Source organism: Erinaceus europaeus, chromosome 2, assembly GCF_950295315.1.
Source record: "Erinaceus europaeus chromosome 2, mEriEur2.1, whole genome shotgun sequence".
Lineage (NCBI taxonomy): Eukaryota > Metazoa > Chordata > Mammalia > Eulipotyphla > Erinaceidae > Erinaceus > Erinaceus europaeus.
In genome coordinates this window covers 185,067,460-185,092,837 of record NC_080163.1, presented here as the reverse complement: position 1 = coordinate 185,092,837, position 25,378 = coordinate 185,067,460, and the positions used below count along the sequence as shown (strand labels likewise).

Here is a 25,378-nt window from a genome sequence, read left to right as displayed (position 1 = left end):
CCTCTAGATCAAGTGGCCACTGCAGGTACAAGCACAAAGTCTTCTTTCAGTAGCAACACTTGTGGTCAACACACACACACACACACACACACACACACACACACACACACTTTCACACTGGGCCACGGAGTCCCCACCAAGCCACCCCTTATGGTGTGGCTTAAGGCGCTTGCGACATGCTGGGGAGACAGCATAGTGGTTCTGTGAAAGACTCTCATGGCTGAGGCTCTGGGGTCCCAGGTTCAATCCCCAGCATCACCGCAAGCGAGAGCTGGGCAGTGCTCTGATCTATCTATCCCTCAGTAGCTGTTATTAATAAAAAAAAATATATATTTTAAAAACTTGATAATTTAAAAAAGCAGACTTCAAGATTTTTTTTTTTTTTTTTGCCTCCAGGGTTATCGCTGGGGCTCGGTTCCAGCACTACGAATACACTGCTCCTGAGGTTATTTTTCCGTTTTGTTGCCCTTGTTTGATGGGAGAGAGAGAAATGGAGAGAAGAGGGAAAGACAAACGGGGAAAGATAGACACCTGCAGACCTGCTTCACCGCCTGTGAAGCGACTCCCCTGCAGGTGGGGAGCCGGGGGCTCGAAACCGGATTCTTACGACGGTCCTTGTGCTTTGTGCCATGTGTGCTTGATCCGCTACGCCACCGCACAGCCCTCTATTCAAGAATTTTAACATCAAAAGCTGCTTATATACCTGCGCACGCAGCATGATGTCACAAAGTACACACAATTTCGTCCGCCTGTCTGCACCGCGGGGGGGGGGGTGGTGGTGGCCGCGACGCCCTCTAGGAGTTGTAGTTCTCGCGGCGGGCAAAGTGGCTCTTGCTCAAGCGGATCCTTTCCTGCTGCCCCTCATTTCATCCTGTTCATCACCCATTTCTATCCCAAGTCAGCTGAACGTGCCTCATCTGGGGTTATTATGAAGCAAAGCCAATCTCCTCTCCTCGAGTTACCTGAGTCAGTCTCGGCCTCCTTCCCGTTGTTTTTCATACCGGGTGTGGGGGTTGGGCACAGACCCCCTAAACACTGGCAGTAGAGGGCACGCAAAAGCTGGATCGCGCTGAGCCTTCTGGGAAACGTAGTTCTCCGTTGCCGCCGCAGAGGTCGAGTCCACACGTTGTGACGGCGTCGGCGCCCCGGGGCCCGCTGGGAGCGCTGGCCATCACACTCACCGGGCGCGCAGGCGCACTCCCCGCGCTTCGCCATTGTCGCCTTTGTTTGCGGGTGAGTTTGCTTTTCGGCTCCGAGAACCGAAGCCGATCTGGGCGCAGAGTCTGGGTTTCAGGGCTCCAAACCCGGGTCGGCAAGTTGCAAAAGGGTGGAGGGTCCGGGCCCCTGGCGACACGACAGAGCGAGAGAGGCCGAAGGGGAAGGAGGACTCGCCCGCGGTGACGCGCGGGGCTGGGAACGGAGGGTGGGAGCCGAGTGCGGGGCTGGCGGGCAGTGGTCGCTCCGCCTCTCTTCGCTCGTTTCTAAAATAGGGCGCATGGAGGAAACAGGAAGGGCACAAAGTGATCTGAAGATTTTTATAGAAGATCGGATTCATCGCGGCGGAGCAGAACACCGGCGCTGTTTCTCGCGATTGTTTTTCTCGACTTCCCCCGTAGGTGTGTGACCGAGTCCGCGGGGCGGCTGTGGCCGGGCTGCCTTACTGCGAGTCGGGCTGCGAGTCGTTTGCAGAAACAGGTTGCGCGGGTGACATCCCGTTCGTTACCTGTTTCGTGCAGCCTGGCTTGTGGCTACTAATCTGACCATCGTCAATACAGAGAAACGAATTCATTCCTTCAATAGAATGAAAGATAGAACAGCAGGGCCAGGCGGTGGTGCACCTGGTTAAGCGTTCGCATTACAGTGCGCAAGGACCCGGGTTCGAGCCCCTGGTCCCCACCTCCGGGGGAGGGGGGGAGGGGAGTTTTCACAAGTGGTGAAGCAGGGGTGCAGGTGTCTCAGCTTCTGTGTCCAATAATAAATAAATAGATATATAATTTAAAAGATAAAATAGCAGAAGCCAAACTTTCATAGACCAGGAAAAGTAACTTTGATATAGACATAACAGTAATAATTGTTTTTATTTTATTAATATTTTAACCAGACCATTGCTCAGCTGTTCCTTAGGGTGGCGCGGGGGATTGAACGTGGGACTTTGGAGCCTCAGGCACAAGAGTCTGTTTGTATTACCATTATGCTATCTACCCCGGCCCAGTAATAGTTATTTTTAAAAGAAGGTGGGGGCCCAGGCAGTGGCACACCAGGTTGAGTGCTGGGGAGCCAGAGACGACCCGAACTGCCCCTGCGGCTCCAGACAGACTATGACCCACATAGTCAACCACTGCCACCTCTCCAGATTCAAAGGAGGTCTCGAAACTTTACATCAGGCTCAACCTGACGCTGTTGACTGGCTACGGAAGAAGGGCAAACGCTAGAAGAAGAAGAACTGTGCACAAGGACCCGGGTTCAAGCCCCCGACCCCATTTGGCGGAGGTGGGGAGACGCTTCTGGTGAAGCAGTGCTGCAGGTATCTGGTTTCCCGTTTCCTCTCAGTTTCTGTCTCTACACAATAAATAGAACATTTTAATAGGAAGATATTTTATTTACAGTAGCAACAAATCAGAACATCAAAGGATAAATATAACCTATATTGAGATTTTTTTAAATGTAATTGAAGGACCTAAAAGAAGACTGAAGTGAGGGCGGCGGTAGATAGCATAATGGTTATACAAAGAGATTCTCATTCCTGAGTCTCTGAAGTCCCAGGTTCAATCCCCGGCACCATCATAAGCCAGAGCTGAGCAGTGCTCTGGTGTTTCCGTGTCTTTCTCTCTGCATCTTTCTCAAAAATAAAAAAGATTAAAAAAAAAAAAAAAAAAGACTGAAGTGAAAGTAAACACCATCTTAGATTTCAAAAGCTCGTGAGGGCCCAGGAGCATAGTGGACTCTGATGCCTGAGGGTCTGAGATACCAGGTTCAATTCCCAGTACCCCCATAAGCTAGAGCTGATCAGTGCTCTGGTAAAAGAAAAAAAAAAAAAAAAAAAAAAACAAGGTTGAGCACATGGTGCGAAGTGCAAAGACCAGCATAAGGATCCCTGTTCGAGTCCCCAGCTCCCCACCTGCAGGGGAGTCACTTCACAGGTAGTGTCTATCTTTCCTCCTCTCTGTCTTCTCCTTCTCTCTCCATTTCTCTCTGTCCTGTTTAACAATGACGACATCAGTAACAATAATAACTACAACAATAAAAAACAAGGGCAACAAAAGGGAAAATAAATAAAATATTTAAAAAACAAGTATGCAAGTTATTTTGTTATGTGAAGGAAAAATGATGTGGTATACTGTTTTTTGCTGTTTGTTTTTATTTTGAGTAAGGGAAATAGGTGTTTTTAATTCTATGAAGAATCTTGAAATTTAAAGAGAAAATAATTCACTTTTTTTTTCCACTTTCCTGTTGAACTCTGGTTTATGATGGTTCTGAAAGTACTTTCATGAAAGTCTTGCACTACCATTACTATAATCTCCCCAGCCCTGCTTACCTGTTTTATACTTTTCTTTCCCTTCTCTCCCTCTTCCCCAACTTTTTTTTTTTCTGTCAATCTACCCAGCCCCACTTACCTGTTTTATATCTACCTTTCTTTTGTTTTCTTAAAATACCTATTTCTTAATGAGAGAGATCAATGTTTGAGAAACCTTTTAGTTTTCCACAGGAGCTGGGCCAATTTACATTCCCACCAACACTGTACAAGGGTTTCATTGTCACCATATCCTCACTAGCACTTATCCCTTTTGATGGGTGATACTCTTTTGTTTTATTTTTGTTGTTGTAGTTGTTTTATTGGATAGGACAGAGAGAAATTGAAAGGGGAGGGGAAGATAGGGAGAAAGAGAGACATCTGCAGACCTGCTTCACCTCATGTGAAATGACCCCCTGCAGGTGCTGGGGGCTCAAACCAGGTACTTTACTTACACTTTGTCCTATGTGAGCGTAACCCAATGTGCTACTCTCCCCCCACCCACTCACCACCCCCCACCCCCGTGACATTCTTATAGGGTTGAGCCATAATCTTGATTTGCACTTCTCCATCGGTAATTTTTAGCATTTTTTTTCCATGTGCTTGTTAACTATCTGAATATTTGATGAAGGATCTGTTCAGATCTTCCCATTAGGTTTTAATGTGTTTGCTTGTATTTTGGTGTAAGTTTTGTGAGCCTCATATATATTATTGCCACCAGGATTATCTCTAGAGTTCAGTGGCAGCACTATCTCCCACCCCCTTCTTCTAGCGTTTGCCCTTCTTCCATAGCCAGTCAACAGCATCAGGTTGAGCCTGATGTAAAGTTTCGAGACCTCCTTTGAATCTGGAGAGGTGGCAGTTGTTGACTATGTGGGTCATAGTCTGTCTGTAGCCGCAGGGGCAGTTCGGGTTGTCTCTGGCTCCCCAGCGATGGAACACCCCGCCCCCTTATTTGATAGGATAGAAATTGAGGATAGGAAAGTCAGGCAGTAGTGCAGCGGGTTAAACGCAGGTGGCGCAAAGCTCAATGACCTGCATAAGAATCCCTGTTAAAGCCCCTGGCTCCTCACCTGCAGGGGAGTCGCTTCACAGGCAGTGAAGCAGGTCTGCAGGTGTCTATCTTTATCTTCTCTCTGTCTTCCCCTCCTCTCTCCATTTCTCTGTCCTATCCAACAATGATGACATCAATAATAACTACAACAATAAAACAACAAGGACAGCAAAGGGAATAAATAAATACAAAAAATTGTAAAAAGAAAGAAATTGAGAGGAGAGTGGAGAGACAAAGTCCGCCCAAGAGACACTGCAGACCTGCTTCACTGCTTGTGAAGCATCCCCCTTGAAGGTGGGGAGCAGGGGCTCGAACCTGGGTCCTTGTACATGGTAATTTGTGTGCTCAACTAGGTATGCCACCGCCTAGCTACTAGCCCTTTGATATATGGCATGTATCTTAACCCATTCAGTAAGGTATCTTTCATTTGCTGTGCTCAAGCTTTCAATTTGATGTAATACCATTGGCTTATTTTTGCTTTAAAAAATTTTTTAATTCCCCACCTGCAGGGGAGTCGCTTCACAGGCGGTGCAGCAGGTCTGCAGGTGTCTATCTTTCTCTCCTCCTCTCTGTCTTCCCCTCCTCTCTCCGTTTCTCTCTGTCCTATCCAATAACGACAACAACAACAATAATAACTACAACAAAACAACAAGGGCAACAAAAGGGAATAAATAAATAAAATTAAAAAAAAATTTAATTAAAAAACTACTTAGGAAAGAGACAAACTCAGAGTCATAACTGTAGGACTTCTTCACATGAAGCTTTCCCCCTTCATATGGGGACAGGGGGCTTTAACCCAGGTTCTTGTACATTATAACACATGTGCGCTACTGAGTACACCACTACCCAGCCCCTTTATTTTTGCTTTTTGTTTTCCTGGCTGTTGGGGGAAAAACAGCTTTTATTTTTATAATTCTAGCCAAAACCAATCAAGCCTCCTCTCCCTCCTATTAGCAACTATGATTCTCTTAACTCTTAGTTACCTGTCCCTAACTTTAGTCATATTTTTTCATTTCTTTGTTTAAAAAATATATAATACTATTTTTCTAAAGACTTATTTGTTGAGAAAGAGGAAAGAACCAGAACATCACTGGTACTGGGATGGCAGGGCTGAAACTTGGGACCTCATGCTTTATCCACTGTACCACTTCCCAGGCCACTTTATAAATGTTGGGAAAATCATGACACGTTTTTGCATAGAAAAATACACTTCCATCAACCTAATATTTTATTTACTTGTTAATGAGAAAGAGAGAACCAGAGCATCACTGATAAATTTGATTCTAGGGATCAAACTTGGGACCTCTCAAGCCTTAGCATCTAAGACTAGTCATTGTGCATACACTATTCCACTCTATTTCTTCATATGTGTGTGTGTGTATTCCCTTTTGTTGCCCTTGTTGTTTCTTACTGTTCTTGTAGTTATTGTTGTTATTGATGTCGTTGTTGGATAGGACAGAGAGAAATGGAGAGAGGAGGGGAGGACAGAGGGGAAGAGAAAGACACCTGCAGACCTGCTTCACTGCCTGTGAAGCAACTCCCCTGCAGGTGGGGAGCTGGGAGCTAGAACCAGGATCCTTCAGCTGGTCCTTGTGCTTAACGCCACATGCACTTAAGCTGCTGCACTACTGCCTGACTCCCTATTTCTTCACTTCTAACAACTCTATAACAACATCATTCCACTGATAATGACTACAAATTTTCATTATTGTTGAGGATATAGCCACTTGTCTAACAATCAGCTCACCTGGGAGTTGCACAGGAATTAAATGTCAAAAATCTTGTCCCTTGGGGGCTAGGCAGTAGCTCAGCGGGTTAAGCACACATGGCAGCAAAGCGCACAGACCAGCGTAGGGATACCAGTTCAAGCCCCCAGCTCCCCACCTGCAAGGGGGTCACTTCACAGTGAAGCAGGTCTGCAGGTGTCTTTCTCTCCTCCCTCTGTCTTCCCCTCCTCTCTCGATTTCTCTCTGTCTTATCCAACAATGACAGAAATAACAACAATAATAATAACTACAATAACAATAAACAACTAGGGCAACAAAAGGGAAAAAATAGCCTCCAGGAGCAGTAGATTCATCCAAGCCCCAGCAATAACCCAGCAAAAACAAAAAACAAAAACAAAAAAACTTTTCCCTCCTGTGATTTGCTCCCATATGTTCATTCTTTATATTACCTATTTCATCATTTCATAACCCTGTCAGGACAGATTCTAAGCTTATCTAAGTAAATGAAGAGCTTCTGAGGACGCTTGATTGTTTTATCTGTCATACCCAATTACAAGCTGGAGGCCATTGTCTTCAGTGAAATATGATTATTATATGTTTGCTGAATGAGTAACTATATAGGACACTGATGATTGTTTTTAGAATAACACTAGCAAAAAAATTAACACTAGCATAGGTAAAATACTAAGTCTCTAAAAAGTGAATAGATACAAAATATTGGGTTGTCAGAAAAGTCATGACATTTTTGTATACAAAATCTGTTATGACTTTTTTGACAACTTAGTAAACATCGTATCCATATCACTTAATGTTGGGGACTTAACATTTTTGAGAGACGTTGTCAGGTGAGGGTGGGGAGGATGATGTTCAAAACTGTTCAGTCAATGGCAAAGCCACAAGTGGCATCTGCTCAAAAGAAACCTATATAGGTTTGATTCTGGAGAATTCTAGCAATTCAGTCTTGTAGTTTCTCTGAATAACCTAAATTCTGAGCAAATGTATTTCCTGTTTTTCATATCTGGAATGTATGGAGCCTTGAAATGGTAAACTGTGAAACAGGAGGTAATGCAGCAATAGAATGCTGGATGCTGGACTTGAAAAACATGGGTTTGATCCCCAGTACCACATATGCCAGAGTGATACTCTGGTGTCTATCTTGTGAAATAATATTAATAATGATGTGTAATGGCACAATGGTTTGACTTGAAATACATAGCCAAAGGGTGATCATAGCTATGTTGTTCTTCACAGGCCTGCTTTTTTGTGTATCCCAGGAACGAACTATTATCTTTGCCTTCAAAAAATTTGTAAGGACTAAGGGTTCAGCCTAAATTCTGGGAGGCTGCTTTTGACCCTCAGCTGGAACATTCAAGCCCTGTGGCAACACAATTCAGAAAATTGAAATCAACAGTTCAAAAAAGAAGAGTAGTAAATAACTGAGGAAGAGCTACTCTGCAGGTAAGGCATAAATGGGATAAAAGCTCATTCCTGTTATTTAGTAAGTAAGTTTACAACCTCTCAAATTTTTAGGATTTTTATCAACCCTTGCTTTTCGAAGTAACAAATGTTAGACATTCTATTAATGCCTAAATAACATTTCCAAATACTATTGCTTGATCTGTGCTCCTCTTCGTGATTTCAGAGGACTAGTTACCTCTCTGACCTCTATTCTGGATACGTCTCTCTACCTTACTTGCAGTATCAATTTCTGGTTTGTTGGTCTAATTATTATATATCTACTATTACTATTATTATTTTAAAGTGTATGTGCTTCTGTGGTGAGCCCTCGATCTAAATTTCATATCTGTTCTCCCTTCCCCTAGTACTCTTCTTGTTGAAAGAACTTGGCCCTCATTGAATTTAGCAGTCAACTCTTTTTGCAGTGGATTGCAGATCTGTGCTCTTTCAGTTAATCTCTCACATCTCCACCAGAGCTCTTAGGTGACTACGCATTAAAAGAATTTTCCCTCCAACAGTAGGCTTAAAATATTTCATATACTATGCTGTAAGCAGATGTGCTGTTATGTGGGTTGTTGATTCATTCATGGAGCACAGGAGTAGACTTAAAGGCTCAAACATTTTCAGGATGGTGAGCACTGACTTCAACTTACATGTCACCAACTGCTTTGACCCTGAACAGGATTGCCCTATAAGACCTGTACCTATATTACTATGCACAAGGACCTGGGTTTGAACCCCTGCATCACATAGGAATGACATGGATGGTAATGCAATAGTGTCTCCTCTGTCTGCCTCTTCCTCTCTTTCTCTTTAAAATGTAGAATAGAAAAAGTGTGGGTCTGGAGATAGCTCACCTGAGAACACCATGGTACTTGGGATTGAGGGGGTTCTCCATAGATGATATAGTGGTGCCTTTTACCTCTACCCACTTCACCCCACCCGACCCCCCACATCTGTGTATGTGTGTTTTGCTATCTGAAATTAAAAAACAACAACCAAAAAAAAAAAAAAAAACCAGCCCAGGAAAGGCAGGATCAAGCTTGTGTGTGACACACAATTGACCAGGGCAGTGGTATCACATATGTATAAAGACTCTCACCGTCACCACCCTCTATTAAAAACAAGGAATTCATCTTTTTCCTCTTTTTTTCAAGAGCATGCTGCTCAGCTCTAGTTTATGGTGGTCTCTGGGATTAAACCTGGGAGCTTAAATCTAGGGCCTCAGACATTAAAGTGTATGATTTGATTTGTTTTGTGTAACCACTATATTAATCTCCCTGGCCCGGGTTTTTTCTTATGGGAATACTGTGGTTGGTTTGATATTCTATCTAGTGATAGATCATTGAAACTTTTTTCATATTAGCAAGATGTTGAATAACACTTTGACTTTACTGTTGTAGTGCTGGGGCCCTCCATGTGTGATTCTACTGCTCTTAAATCTACTTGTTTTGATCTCAGAAAGGAAAGTCACCAAAGCACCACTCCATCATCCATGGAACTTTCCCAAGTACCATAATGCTTCCTCATAATGCCAGGGTTCAAACCTGGTACCTTGTGCGTGGTAAGATGAGATATTGGCCTATCTCAGATTTAGACACACCTTCTTCATTAAACTTAATCATTTTAGCTTTTGATTGAAGTGGGAGACATGAATCTTCCTTTCACTTGAACAGTAACGTCATTGTAGGGCAGCTAGTAGATTGCTCACCTGGTAGAATGCACAGTTTACCCTTTGTGAGGACGCAGACTCGACCCCAGCCACCATGTGGAAACTTTACAGTCAGTTGAACCATACTGTGGCCTCTCTCCCTCTATGTGTCTCATCCTCTATCTGGAAAAAACAAAGTTGGCTGAGCAGTCAAAGCACATATAACATCTTTCAGTTAAGTTTGTCATCTTATATGAGTGTGGTTAATGGCATCCCAAAACTGTAATAGTAATGATATCAAAGATTACCATAACAGATAAAATAGTGAGGAAGTTTGTAATAAATAATATATGTATGTGTGTATATATATGTGTATGTATTTGATTTATTTATATTTTAAGAACTGTAACCTGGGGAGGTGGTAGAATGGATAAAGTACTGAACTCACAAACATGATGTCCCAAGATCAACCACCAGCATTTTATGTGCCAGAGTGATATTTTTTACAAAATTTGCCCAAATTTGATAAAGTGAGCACATACTATCAAAAAATAAAATAAAATAAATATATATATATATATGTATGTATGTATAGAAATCATTTTATGTATGGTAGTTACAAAACAATGTCCAGGAAGCATGATAAAGTACAATAAAATAATGCAGGTATGCCTGTGTATCTTGTGTCTAGAGAATTTGGCCTGTAGGCTCCCCATCTACAGGAAAATCACTTTACAGGCAGTCAAGCAGGTCAGCAGGTGTCTTTCTGGCTTCCTCTCTTATCTTCCCCTCCCCTCTCGATTTCTCTCTGTCCTATCCAATAAAAATTAAAAAAGAAAGAAAGAAAAGAAAAATATGGCCTTCAGGAGCAGTGGATTCATAGTGAAGTCACATTGGAGGCAAAAAAAGAAAAGAGAGAAAGAAAGAAAAAAAATTGGGATAATAGTTGTTTACTCCATTGTTCTTCACCCACACTTTTTATCAACATAGACAACCATTTTCACTCTTAACTGCATATTAGTGTTAATGTCCACATTTTATACAACTATTTTAGTTATTTTTCATTTAAACCATTTAAAACAGTATCAACATACTAATAATAAAAATGGAGTTAAAATTTCCTGCATTAATTTCTCTTCACATTTTATCTGGAATGCCTTTAGTAACTATCAGTTCTCTTGGATTCCTCTGCTAATACACTAATTTAATAATCATTACTCTCTTTTATTAATCTTTGATTCTTTTTGTTTGTTTGTTTTTTGCCTTTAAGGTTACCGCTGGGGCTTGGTGCCTGCACTATGAATCCACTGCTCCTGGAGGTCATTTTTTCCATTTTTTTGTTGCACTTGTTATTGTTTTTGTTACTATTCTTAGGACAGAGAGAAATTGAGAGAGAAGAGAAAGACAGACGAAGCAGCCCTTCAGCAGGGGGGAAGCCAGAGCTGAACTGGGATCCTTATGCCACTCCTTGAGTTTCGTGCCATGTGCACTTAACCCGCTGCACCCCACTGCCTAGCCCCCTTTTCTTATTCTGGATGAGCTACTAGAACTTTTTCCTGATCCACAGAACTTTTAAGGTCACCACCACATTATTTCCAAAAGTACCTCTCTATAGAATCAATATTAACATTCCATTGTGATAAAATTCTTAGCATTGTGTGATGCTAAAAGTAGTAGTATAGATCTGTGTTCTTTTTGGTTTTTGTTGTTTCTCTTTTTCCTATGTGTTTCAGTTTCTCTTTCATGTTAGGCTCTCATCTGATTTTTGTGATCTTTAATTCTACATTAGTAATCAGTTGTGAAGCGTCAGTAAGATTATTCTGATCTCTGTGTGCATGGAAGGGGAATGGAACTAGATAAGGGCAGATTTACTTTATAGCATTCATTGAGATATCTTGGTGTTTTTTTATATAGGACTACAAATGTCAGATTTGTAGGTGTTCTCTTTATTTTCTTTTTTTGACAAGTATCCTTCCATGGTGTGCCATCTCACCATCTCACCACCATCAGAATTTCTGCATTCAAATAGGAATGGGATTGGTACTCCATAAGTCTACATATCGAATTAAATATTTTATAATTTAATTTTTATGTATTTTACCAGAGTATTGCTCCACTTCAGCTTGTGATGGTGAGGATTGAACCCAGGACTTCAGAGCCTCAGGCATAAAGCCTTTTTGCCTTTCATCACTAAATTTGACCCCTATTTCTTGCCAGTTAGGAGAGTATAGAGTATAGTAAGTATTTTTTATAATCACTTATATCACTTTATAATCAAAATATATCTTCCATTTTCAGTGAACTTCTCCAGTTACAGATCCTTTATTTATTTGTTTATTATTGGATAGAGACAAATTGAGAAGGATGGGGGAGGTAGAGAGGAGAGAGACACCTGCAGCGTTGCTTCACCGCTCGTGAAGCTTTCCCCCTGCAGGTGGTGACTGGGGGCTTGAACCTGGGTCCTTGTGCATTGTAATGTGCACTTAACCACCTGGACCCCTTCCAGTTACAGATCTTTTTGTTAACTACTATTGCACAGATTATCTCACTTCTAGGTGGCATCCTCATCTGCTAGTTTTTTATTCAAGTTATTCCTGCCATTATAGTTCTTTATTTGCTTTTTCAAAAATCCCCTAGTAATTTTCATCCACTAGTGTCTTAACTTTTTGGTCTTCTCACCTCATTACTTTCAGTCTGTGTCACAAAATTGTATTAGAGATCAGATAGTGGCTCACCTGGTAGAGTACACAAGTTACTATGTGCAAGGACAAGATTCAAGCCCCCACAGTCCCCACCTGCAGGGGGTAACTTCTTGAGTAGTGGAACAGTGCTGCAGTTGTCTATCCTTTTTGTTTCGCCCTCTCTTATCAAAAAGTGACCACTGGCTCCTGTAACCTTACAATCTTGTAGTCTACTATTAATCAAAAATAAAAATGATAAATAAGTCATGACTGAGAGCAGAATCATGAGGGCACCAAGGCCCAGGAATAACACTGATGGGATAAAGATGTATAGGTACATTTAATCACACATTCTTGTAAATAATATTTTTGTTCGCTTTTTTTAATCCCTTCATCTGAAGTTCTCACAATTTTATATGTATTTGTCCTTTTGTCCTGTTTTGTCATCTATTATGTTCTCTTAATATACTGACTTGCAGAAGATGCAAGATTACATATAAAAGCAGTTTATTATTTTTAATAGCCAAAAAGTCACAGTGATGTTGGTGATCATGAATAAGCTACTTTATGAAGATTGTTAATTCATGGCAAGCACCAGATATTTCAGTTAGAACTCTTTAGTGATGATTGTTTTTGTATTCTTTTTTAGATAAAGCCTGAGAAATCTACAAAATTATGAAGAGACAACATGAAAAATTTGTGAGTTAAGCCTTATCTTTCTCCATGAAAACTCAGTTAAGGGAAAATTTATGAAATCGAAGTTTTTCCTCTGAGCACAAATACTGATTTTTAATACTACACCACTGTGTGTGGCTGACTTTTAAAAGCACTTGAAACATAATACATGCTTATATATAGGATAATCTGCCCCATAGAGAGCTATTAGTGATAGATGCTCTATTTCATCCCATTTTATAGTTGTCTAATCTTAGGATAACCAGTATGAGATGGCTTTCATTGTAAATTCATCTTCATTTTGATATCTGAGAATCAATATTGGCAAAAAACTATTAAGTGGAATTGGAAGAGCATGTCATATGTCAAAAGACACTAAGAAGTTCTTGTTGGAAAAAAATATCTCTGCATGATAAAAATGTTGGAAAGTCTTCAGCCTGAATCAGATATTCTTCAACATGATCAAATTCAGACTAGAGAGAAACCTTATGAATGTAATGAATGTGGAAAAACCTTTAGCCTGGAACAAAGCCTGACAGAGCACAAGAAAATGCATACTGCAGAAAAATCACATGAATGTCCTGAATGTGGTAAAGTATTTTCTCGAGTCTCATCCCTTTCTTTACATTTGAAAAGTCATACCGGAAAGAAACCACATAAATATGGAAAAAACTTTGACCAGAATGGCAATTTACTTTCTCATCAGAAAAATCACACTGAAGAACAGTCATATGAATGTGGGAAAGCTTCTGTTCAGATGCCAAGTCTCATTAAGCACCAGAGAAAACAAACTGGAAACAAGCCCTATGCATGTAAAGAATGTGGGAAAACATTCAGTGGCAAATCATACCTCAGTGAGCATGAGAAAATTCATACAGGAGAGAAACCATTTGAATGCAGTCAGTGTGGAAGAGCCTTCAGCCAGAAGCAATACCTCATTAAACATCAGAATATCCACAGTGGGAAGAAACCCTTTAAGTGTAGTGAGTGTGGAAAAGCCTTTAGCCAAAAGGAAAATCTGATTATCCATCAAAGAATACATACTGGAGAGAAACCTTATGAATGTAAAGGGTGTGGGAAAGCCTTCATTCAGAAGTCAAGTCTCATTAGACACCAGAGAAGTCATACAGGAGAGAAACCCTTTGTGTGTAAGGAGTGTGGAAAAGCCTTTAGTGGCAAATCAAATCTTACTGAACATGAGAAAATCCATATTGGAGAGAAACCCTATAAATGTAATGAATGTGGAACAATATTTAGACAGAAGCAATACCTCATTAAACATCACAATATTCATACAGGAGAGAAACCATATGAGTGTAATAAATGTGGAAAAGCTTTCTCTCGAATCACATCTCTTATTGTACATGTGAGAATCCATACAGGTGATAAACCTTATGAATGCAAAATATGTGGGAAAGCTTTCTGTCAAAGCTCATCACTTACTGTGCATATGAGAAGCCATACAGGTGAGAAGCCTTATGGCTGTAATGAATGTGGAAAAGCCTTCTCTCAGTTCTCAACTCTTGCTCTACATATGAGAATCCATACCGGAGAGAAACCATACCAGTGTAGTGAATGTGGGAAAGCTTTTAGCCAGAAATCACATCACATCAGACACCAGAGAATTCATACTCATTAATTACTCCACAAATGCCTTGAATTTAGGAAACCTTCAACATAACTCAGATTACCAGAAAATAAAGTGACATAAATATGGAAAGATCTTTGGACCATCTCCCCCCCACCTCCCCTGCCGCCTTGGAACAATTTAAAATACAGAGAATTTTATGAACTTTCACAGTGTCATGAAAACCTGCCCCCCCACACACACACAAAAAAAAGAAATTCATCACATCATTGCTAATCTTATACTTCTAGGAGAGCATCCTCACTGAAGTAAGTATCCAAGTAGACAACACTAATCAGCATGGTTCTGTAAGGCCTATCTGATGGATTAGGACAAAGATATAGCAGGTAAAATGATGTGTAATTAGGAGACAAAATTACTATTTTTGTTAAATTTTGCTACAAACATATCAAAATTATTTGCTTTTATTCTGTCATGAAAAACAAGTTGTGAATATTTTATTCATAAATATGCATGCCTTTATGGGAAGTGTGGCAGTGGAGCTGATAGGAAAATCGTTCAAAAAGTGGTCTCAGGATTATTGACTCCTTAATGTGGGAAAGTACTGGATTAGAATGGAAAGAGCAAATTTTCTAGTATAATAATTTAATTCATAGGAGGATGTTTTTAAAACCTTGGGATAGGAATTTCTGAAGTAAATTCCAGAGATTATATGTGTATAATCATTACATATATAATCAAGAAAATTAGACATGTATTAACTACTCATGAACCTTTCTGTTCACTGCATGAAATGCATACAGAAAAACTGGAAGCAAATGGCTATTGCTTGTGAAATGGTTAAATAAATTGTTCCTCAGAGTAGAATGTAAGATATCAGTCAAGCACAACTAATTAAATCTACATGTACAAACAGTAAGTGCTAAAAAAAAAAAAAACTAAAGTGAACAGACATTGTTGTATGAATTAACACTTAACAGTACTAGTATTGAACACTGGTTACAGAAGAATATTTTTATGTAAAATTAATGAAGAATACATTGAAAGGGAAAACGCTGTTTCCACAACTGGTTTTCTCTGCATGGAAAGATAATGGAATAGAAGTGGGACCACACATGGTAAAGGCTACTTCAGAGCATGATAAAGGTTACTTCAGAGCATGAGAAAATAACATGTATGTATTTTCTTCTTTGTGCTGTTTCTTTTAAACTTCTGAAAGTTGCACCAAGTACAAGTTGCTACCATGCTCACATTTTCAGTCAGGTATTAATATTTTTATATCACCAAAATCATATTTCTACTATAAAAATAGCTAATTGAGATGGTAGCCTAAATACTCTTCACTAATCTGTATATCTTTTTTAAAATAGCTATTTTATTTTGACAGGACAGAAAAATTGAGAGTGAAGGGAAAAGAGGGAGAGACAGATACACCTGTGGTACTGCTTCAACTCTTATGAAGCTTCCACCCTGCAGGTGGGGACTAGGGGGCGTTGAACCTGCGTCCTTGTACATGGTAATATGTGCTCTCAACCAGGTATGCTACTGCTTGGCCCCTCTAATGTCTCTGTCTTTGCAACAGGTTGGATCATATCATTAAATAGCATATGCATAACCGTAGTAAATTTTATACTGAGCAAAAGTTTTGTCTACATACCCAGTATTGACATTAAAAAAGATATTTGGGAATAAGGAAACCACGTTATTCTTTCCGTCTTAGTTCCCCCCCCCCACATACACACACACCAGAGCATTGCCTAGCTCTGATTTAATGGTGAAGCCAGGGATTGAACATGGGACTTCAGAGCCTTAGGCATGAAAGTATCTCCCTGGCCCAATCCCTAATTTTTATATACCACTGAGTAAAACATCAGCTCTTTCATTTCAGCTTCAGTGTTTTATTCACATAGAGAATGAAAAGCAGAGAGGGTGAGACAGAGAGGAGATACTACAGTACTGCTTCACCACTTGTGAAGGCTGAGTGGTTCAACTTCAATTTTAACACAAGGATTTTTTTTTTTTTTTTTTTACCAGAGCACTGCTCAGCTCTGGTTTATGGTGATGCAGGGGATTGAACCTAGGACTTTGGAGCCTCAGGCATGAGAGTCTCTTTGCATAACCATTATGCTGTCTACCCCTGCCCCACAAGGATAATTTTTTTCTCTATGAAGTTTTGTTTACTTATTCCTCTTCACAATAACAATGTAAAGTGATTATTGCACCTTTTGAATAATAATAAAAGTAATAAAATCCTGTAAATATAGCACTATGCTACTTGATATTTGCATTCTGTGAAAACTATTAAGATCGTAAATTTATGAGAAGAAATGACATTATACTATTTCTGCCCTAGACATAGTAAAATTTGGCAGTTTTTCAAACTGTGATTCATGTTCTTAATCGTGAAAATTTTTAAGCTTTATTTATTTAGTTATTGAGAGAGAGAACCAGAACACTACTCTAGCACATAGGATGCCAGGATTCAAACTTGGGACTGCATGCCTTAGAATGCAACACGTTATCCATGTCAAAGACCACAAACAAAGATTCTGAACAAAGCAATTTGAAGTCCATCTTCATTTCACTGACTTTCTTATGTACTCAAATCTACTACATTCATCTAATAGATATGTGCATATAACTTACGTATATTATTTTTACTCCCCATTAAGTATATTCATATTTGTTCATTATTACTACCCTTGGGGAGCTCTGAAGTCTCATTAGCAACTAAGAATTCAAATTCAAACCAAACTAGGAGGACCACCTATTGATAGATATTTTGGTTAATGCCACAGGCCAGTAACAAGGATGATGGTCAGAGGGAGTCAGGTAGTAGCACAGTGGGTTAAGCGCACGTGGCACAAAGTGCAAGGACCAGCATAAGGATCCCAGTTCGAGCCCCTGGCACCCCACTTGCAGGGAAGTCGCTTCACAAGCAGTGAGGCAGGTCTGCAGATGTCTTTCTTTCTCCTTCTCTGTCTTCCCCTCCTCTCTCCATTTGTCTCTGTCCCATCCAACAATGACAAAGTCAATAACAACAATAATAACTACAACAGTAAAAAAGCAAGGGCAACAAAAGGGAAAATTTAAAAATGAAAAAAAAAAGGTCAGAATAAGATGAGAAGTCATTCTATAATACTCTGTGATATTACATACTGTAAAGTTATACACCCACCTATTGATTCAAGATATTGCTAGTTATTTTCTACCATAAACAACACTGTAGTAAACACTCTTAATTGTAGCATATATTTCAGGATTCCTTTTTAAAAATTTCTGGGGAACTAAAAGCAATCTATTACTTTTTTTAGTTTAGCAAAGATAAACGCTACTTTAGTTTTGATAATTTTCATTTCCCCAAAGACAAGTTTTCTCTAGCCTTGCAACAGCTACTAAACTAAAATTCATGCTTTTGTGGTGAGTATAAACCTTACCTGCTTCTAAATCTGCTTTGTAAATTTCATACTTTTCTATAAGATCTTTTTTTTTGTCTCCATTTTGAAGGCCTCTGAGGAATTTCTGAAAATTTTGTCATAAAAACATTTTTATTAAAAATATTTTATAATTTCTATATAACTAAAATAATGTACTACATTTTTCTAAGCTTGTGGATTGATTAAAAAGATTCTAAGTTCTAGATTACATTACTTCTTGGGTTTTCTTGCAAGTTGTCTATTATATTGTCTTAGTGTTATTTAATTCATCTAGAATTTAAGTTTTAAAGTCATAGACTTCATTGTTACTTTTTTGTGTTTCCAATTGTACAAATAATTGTTAAAATAATTCATCAACTGAGACTAATTTTATTCATCAGCAACAATCATATTTGTAAAATTAGCAGGAAAAAAAATGAATCAGTAAGCTTAATCCAGCATTTGCTTTATTAGCTTTGTCCTATTTTTAAAAAAAGCCTTTACATCATGTTTTTCAGGTAGCCCAGCCAAGCTCACATTGTGCCTCAGCAATGCACAGGGGTAGATTAGGTCAGGTTAGGGGTAGTACACTTTAGCACTGGGTAAAGTTAACATTCTTATTTAAGACATTTTAACACTAAATCTATCACTGCATTTGTGTGACTTGCCACCATGACATGGGGCACACTAAACATAAAACAATTCTCTTACAGCATGGGGAAAGCCTTGGTTTCACAAGGCTTAGTCGCTAGGCTGTATTTACAGCCAGTTCACAGCTCTAGCCATCCATGCACAAGCTACTAGTGGGGGAGTCTAAAGGGATTGTCATCTTTCTAGACATAGGTCAGTGGGAAAGACTTGTTCTTAGAACTTTCATACTATCCTTTTCATGTTCAACTGAAATTTTGCTGTGTGATCCTTTAACCATATGATCTTTACTTGATATACCTGCACCTGCCTGTCTTTTCCATTTATAGCAAAACCTACTTCTGTGCCCTTTTGTTTCACTAACCTGTTAGTCTCTTTCTATACTAATATCTTCTTAGCTGACAATGTTTGCCGCATATTTTGATAGTGTTTATTATAAGTTCTCTTTCCTGTCTTTAGGTTTTATTAGCTAGTCTAAGTTAATTTCCTCTTAATATAAATGAAAGTTCTCACATTATAAAAAAACTACCATTTGGTACTCTAATTGGGATTGCATAAAATTTTAACATTTATTTTGGGAAAATGACATTTAGTCTTTTTGCACTGAAACATAGTAGGCCCTTTCTGTATTTGTTATAATTGAGATTATCTTCTTCAGCAAGAGAATTCTGAACATATTTGAAACCCATTTTGCTTATTAGCTGGGTGAATATATTTTCTGTTTGGACTGAATATCTTCCTCCAGAATACATATATTCATATCCTAGTCCTAGCATGATGTATTTGCAGGTGGTGCCTTTGGGAGTGAACTAGGTTCTGATTAAGGTGATCAGATACTCATGAATGGCAACTCTCTGAGCGCTCTCTATGTGAGTGCTCTCTATGTGTATGGACCAAGAGGAGCCCATGTGAACACACAGTAAGAAGGCAGCTGTGTGTGTATAAAACAAGAAGTAAACCTTCACCAGGAACTAAATATGCCAGCACTTTGATCTCAGAACTTCTTGGCCTCCAGAACTGAGAAATAAATGTCTGTTCTTCAAGCCAATCAGTCTATGGTGTTTTATTATGATAGAGACAAGCTAAGATCATTCCTTTCTTGCTTAATATTACACCAGTTAGGTACATGTACTAATCAACGTAAGACAATTGCACTGGAGTTTATTTTGTTTTATTTATTTTTACTTCTTACATGTGAGGATCTCACATGATTTAGAGGACAGAAACAAGACAGAGCACTATTCTGGTAACATGTGGTACTGGAAATTGGACCCCAAACCTCAGGATCCTTAAGCACTGTAATGTGTGTGCTTAACCAGGTACACCACCACAGTCTGGCACCAGGAACTTTTTTTTTTTTTTTCAGTCTTTTTAGAATTATTTATTCAGGCTTGGAACACAACAATATGGTTATGCAAAAGACTTTCATGTCTGAGGCTCCAAAAAACCTGTCTAAGGTTCAATCCCTTCACTACCATAAGCTAGAGCTGAGCCGTGCTCTGGCTTAAAAAAAAAAAAAAAAAAAGGCAGAGACCTTGAACAGAAAGAATCCATTATCTAGGTGACTAAACCCAAGATTGTTAAAAGATGCCTGCAAACCAACAGGTTGCCAAACCAATGACACCCCAGGCCTGGGAACTGGTTAAATTTCTTTAGAGCTGTGAGCTGCTGGTGAAGTCCTGGTGCTGGCTCTATAGCATCAAGCCTTGTGCTATAACCTGGCCTTCATGTTGCTTCAGAGATCGGTTTCATTTCCCTTCCCAACTACTGTCTTTTCACAAGGCAGCCAACTCTTATTTGTCTCTGTGCTTCTGACTGTACTAGAGAATTGCCCACCTTTCTTTGTATTTTCTTCTTTGTGTCCCCCTGCAGGAAGGTGAGATACTACTTCCAAAAAGGGGAGGGGAAGGAAGAGAGGTTTTAAAAAGATAAATGTTTAAAAAAAAGTACCCATTTACGGGGGCGAGTAATGTTTTTATATCAGTTTTTCTTTTTTAACTGAGCTGTAATTTAAGTCCCTGGTTCAATCCGTAAGTCAGAGGTGGCACAGTGATAAGGCTTTGGACTCTCAAGCATGAGGTTCCCAAGTTCAGTCCCTGGCAGCATATGTGCCAGAGTGATGTCTGATTCATCCTCTCTCCTCCTTTCTCATAAATAATAATAATAAAACTATTAGACAGCCAGTGGGTACACATATTACCTTTCACGTGGACCTAGGTTTAAACCTCTGGTCCTCAACCTGCAGGATGTGGAGCTTCACCATTGGTGAAACAGTGGGGCGGATGTCTTCTCTATCTCTCCCCTCTCGATTTCTCTGTCCTGTCAAAATAAATAAACATGGAAAGCAGGTGACAGCACACTAAAAGTTGAGTGAATACACATATTACCATGCATAAGGACTGTTGAAGCCCCAGATCCTCATGTATTGGGGGGGAGGAGGGAGGGAGGACAGTGCTTCAGGACCAAAGCAGTGCTGCAGGTACTTTTTTTTTTTTTCTGTACTGGGGAATTAATGTTTTACATTCAACAGTAAATACAGTAGTTTGTACATGCATAACATTTCCCAGTTTTCCATATAGCAATACAACCCCCACTAGGTCCTCTGTCATCCTTCTTGGACCTGTATTCTCCCCACCCACCCAGCCCAGAGTCTTTTACTTTGGTGCAATATGCAATTCCAGTTCGGGTTCTACTTGTGTTTTCCCTTCTGATCTTGGTTTTCAACTTCTGCCTAAGAGTGAGAGCATCCCATAGTCATCCTTCTGTTTCTGACTTATTTCACTTCACATGAATTTTTCAAGGTTCATCCAAGTTCAGCTGAAAAAGGTGAAGTCACCATTTTTTTATAGCTGAGTAGTATTCCATTGTGTATATAGACCACAACTTGCTCAGCCACTCATCTGTTGTTGGACACCTGGGTTGCTTCCAGGTTTTGTCTATTACAATTTGTGCTGCTAAGAACATATGTGTCCACAGATCTTTTTGGATGGGTGTGTTGGGTTCCTTAGGATATATCCCCAGGAGAGGAATTGCAGGATCACAGGGTAGGTCCATTTCTAGCCTTCTGAGAGTTCTCCAGACTGTTCTCCACAGAGGTTGGACCAATTGACATTCCCACCAGCAGTGCAGGAGGGTTCCTTTGATCCCATACCCTCTCCAGCATTTGCTGCTGTTACCTTTTCTGATGTATGACATTCTCACAGGAGTGAAGTGGTATCTCGTCTTTATTTGCATTTCTCTGACAATCAGAGAATTGGAGCATTTTTTCATGTGTTTCTCAGCGTCTTGGATCTCTTCTGTGGTGAGTACTTTGTCCAAGTCCTCCCCCCATTTTTGGATGGGGTTGTTTTCTTATTGGTGAGTTTGGAAAGCTCTTTATATATTCTGGGTGTTAGTCTCTTGTCTGATGTATGGCATGTAAAGATCTTCTCCCATTCTGTGAGGAGTCTCTTGGTTTGGGTAGTGGTTTCTTTTGCTGCATGGAAGCTTTTTAATGTGATGTAGTCCCATAGGTTTATGTTTGCCTTAGTCTTCTTTGCAATTGGATTCGTTTCATTGAAGATGTCTTTGAAATTTATGTGGAAAAGCATTCTGTCAATATTTTCTAAGTATCTGATAATTTCTGGCATAACATCCAAGTCCTTGATCCACTTAGAATTTACTTTTGTATTTGGTGAAATATAGTGGTTCACTTTCATTCTTCTGCATGTTTCAACTCATTTTTTCCAACACCACTTGTTGAAGAGACTCTGCTTTCCCCATTTAATAGTCTGGGCACCTTTGTCAAAGATGTCCGTAGGTGTGAAGGCTTACTTCTGGACTCTCAGTTCTATTCCACTGGTTAGTATGTCTATTCACGTTCCAGTACCAAGCAGTTTTGATGACAATGGCCCTATAATACAATTTGAGATCTGGGAGTGTGATCCTTCCAGTTCTGTTCTTCTCAAGATTGTTTTGGCAATTCTAGGTCTTTTCTGTTTCCAGATAAGCATTTTTAGCATTTGTTCTGTTCTAAAAAATGTGGTTGGCATCTTGATGGGGATTTAAATTTGTAGATGGCTCTGGGTAGTATATTCATTTTGATGATGTTAATTTTTTCAACCCATGAACATGGAATATCTTTCCACTTCTTTGTGTCTTTTTCAATTTCCTTGAGTAGTGACTCATAATTTTCAGTATACAAGTCTTTCACTTCTTTGGTTAGGTTTATTCCTAGATAGTTTATTATTTTTGTTGCTATAGTAAAAGAATTGATTTCTGGATTTCAATTTTTTCTAGCTTAGTGTTTGCATAGAGGAATGCCACTGACTTTTGAATGTTAATTTTGTAGCCTGACACCTTACTGTATTGCCTGATGATTTCCAAAAGATTCTTGCTGGATTCCTTAGGTTTTTCCATGTATACTATCATGTCATCTGCAAATAGGGAGAGTTTGACTTCTCTTCCAAACTGTATCCCTTTAATTCTTTGCTCCTGCCTGATTGCTATGGCAAGAACTTCCAACACTATGTTGAATAGTAATGGTGATAGTGGGCAACCTTGTCTAATACCTGATGTGAGGGAAAATGCTTCCAGTTTTTCACCATTGAGTATGATGTTGGCTATAGGTTTGCTATAATATAGACTCCACTATAATATAGACTCCACTATCTTCAGGATTTTTCCATCTATTCCCATTTTTGTAGTGTTTTGATCATAATGGGATGTTGTATCTTTGTCAAAGACTTTCTCTGCATCTATTGATATGACCATGTGGTTTTTGGTCTTGCTTTTGTTGATGTGGTGGATCACATTGATTGATTTACATATATTAAACCAACCTTGCATGCCTGGGATAAACCCCACTTGGTCATGATGAACAATCTTTTTAATATACTGCTGTATCCGGTTGGCTAGAATTTTGTTCAATATTTTAGCATCTATGTTCATCAGAGATATTGGTCTGTAGTTTTCTTTTTTGGTTGTGTCCCTGTCTGCTTTTGGTATCAAAGTGATGTTGGCTTCATAGAAGCTGGAAGGGAGTATTCCAGTATCTTCAATATTCTGGAAGACTTCTAAAAGTAGAGGTATTAGTTCTTTGAAGGTTTTGTAGAATTCATTTGTAAAACCGTCTGGTCCAGAACTTTTATTTTTGGGAAGTTTTTTGATAACTGTTTCAATTTCATTAGCTGTGACGGGCCTGTTCATGTTATCTAGTTCCTCTTTATTTAATTTTGGAAGTTTGTAGGTATCTAGGAAATCGTCCATTTCTTCCAGGTTCTCCAGCTTGGTGGCATATAGTTGTTCATAGAAGCCTCGCATGATATATTGAATTTTGCAGGTATCTTTCTTTCTCCCTATTTATTCCTTCTACCTCAGTTTCTTTCTGTCTCTATCCAATAAATGATTAAGCAAAATATTTTCAAAAATCACTGCTAGGGGCTGGGAGGTAGCACAGCGGGTTAAGCACACAGTGCAAAGTGCATGGATCCCGGTTAAAGCCCCCAGCTCCCCACCTGCAGAGGAGTTGCTTCACAAGTGGTGAAGTAGGTCTGCAGGTATCGTGTTCTCTCTCCCTCTCTGTTTTCCCTTCCTATTTCAATCTCTCTCTGTCCTATTTGACAACAGAAGTAGCAACAACAATAACTGCAAAAGCAACAAATGGAAAAAAGATGGCAGCCAGAAGCAGATTTGTAGTGCATTTAATAATAAAATGTAGGCTGGGGGGATACTCAATATCACACATACGTGAAACCCTGGTTTCATTCCCTGGTGTTGAGTGGGGTAGATAGCATAATGGTTATATAGACTCTTGCCTGAGGCTCCCAGGTCCCAGATTCAGTCCCCCGCACCACCATAAACCAGAGCTGAGCAGTGCTCTGGTAAAAAAAAAAAAAAAAAAAAAGTTAGAGATCATTCTCTGGTATCACCTTTTGTAAACATTTTATTATTGTATGCTCCAGTAATTTCACATCTAGGTATACAAACAAATGGCCTGAAAACAAACTTTCAAAGAGAACTCTATTTATAACATCATTACCCCTAACAGCGAAAAACAGAAGTAATACAAATACTGAAGAGATAAGCAAATAAAATGTGCTATGGACATAAAATATTCAGTCTTCAAGAAGAATTAATTCTTCTCATTCTTTTTATTTCAATAGGTAAAATACAGAGACAAAGAGAAAAGGAAACTGCTGTCCAGGAGGTAGTGCAGCGGCTAGAGCTTTGGAGTTCAAAGCATGAGGTTCTCAGTTTGATCTCTGGCAACACGTGATGCTCTACTGGGTTTGTTTGTTTTTCCTTTAGCAGAGCACTTCTCAGCTCTGGCTTATGTGATGCTGGGGATTGAATCTCTGAACTCTGGTGCCTCAGACATCAAAGTCTTCTTACATAACCACTGTACTATTTCCTCAGTCCTTTGATTCTTTCTCACCTTCTCACTCTCATGTTAATAAATAAGTAACTAGATAAATCTTAATGAAAAAGAAAGGAGAGACAACACAACACCACTTTATCACTCTGGAAGCTTCCCCCTAGTGCTGTCCATGGTGCTCCTATATGGTGCCAGGGCTTGAACCCAGGTCCTTGGAATAGCAAGGTATGGACCTCCCAGTGGGTAAGCTATCTCCTGGTCCCAGGAATAAATTCTGATATAGGCTATAATATAGATGAACCATAAAAACATTACATGGTAGGTTAAATAAGACACAGAGCTACAAATGGTTCACTTTAAATAATTAGTCAAATTCACAGAGTAGTACAGCAGTCATCAGGAGCTGAGAATAGGGTGAGTGTCAAATTATTGTTTATGGATAAAGTTTCCGTTTAGGTTGATAAGATAGTTCTGGAAGTTGATAGCAGTGATCACTAAAAAGTGTTAAATTTTTATCTTATGTACATTTTACCATAATAAAAGGAAAAGATACCTCTAAAATGGAAACAAATTTTCTGACCACAAATCATGTTGAAGCCTTGGTAAATATGATA

The 25,378-nt window shown here is 39.4% G+C and overlaps 1 protein-coding gene and 1 long non-coding RNA gene across 2 annotated transcripts in view; both read left to right on the top strand.

Moving 5' to 3' along the window:
* Window positions 1-25,378, top strand: part of LOC132536811 (uncharacterized) — a 164,731-nt gene that overhangs the window by 102,998 nt on the left and 36,355 nt on the right. The window lies entirely within an intron of this gene.
* ZNF260 (zinc finger protein 260) lies at window positions 1,106-19,457 on the top strand. The gene is made up of 3 exons (XM_016194375.2): window positions 1,106-1,233; window positions 7,544-7,750; window positions 12,732-19,457. The coding sequence occupies exon 3, from the start codon at window positions 13,167-13,169 to the stop codon at window positions 14,394-14,396; it is 1,230 nt and encodes a 409-aa protein (XP_016049861.2). The 5' UTR covers window positions 1,106-1,233; window positions 7,544-7,750; window positions 12,732-13,166; the 3' UTR covers window positions 14,397-19,457.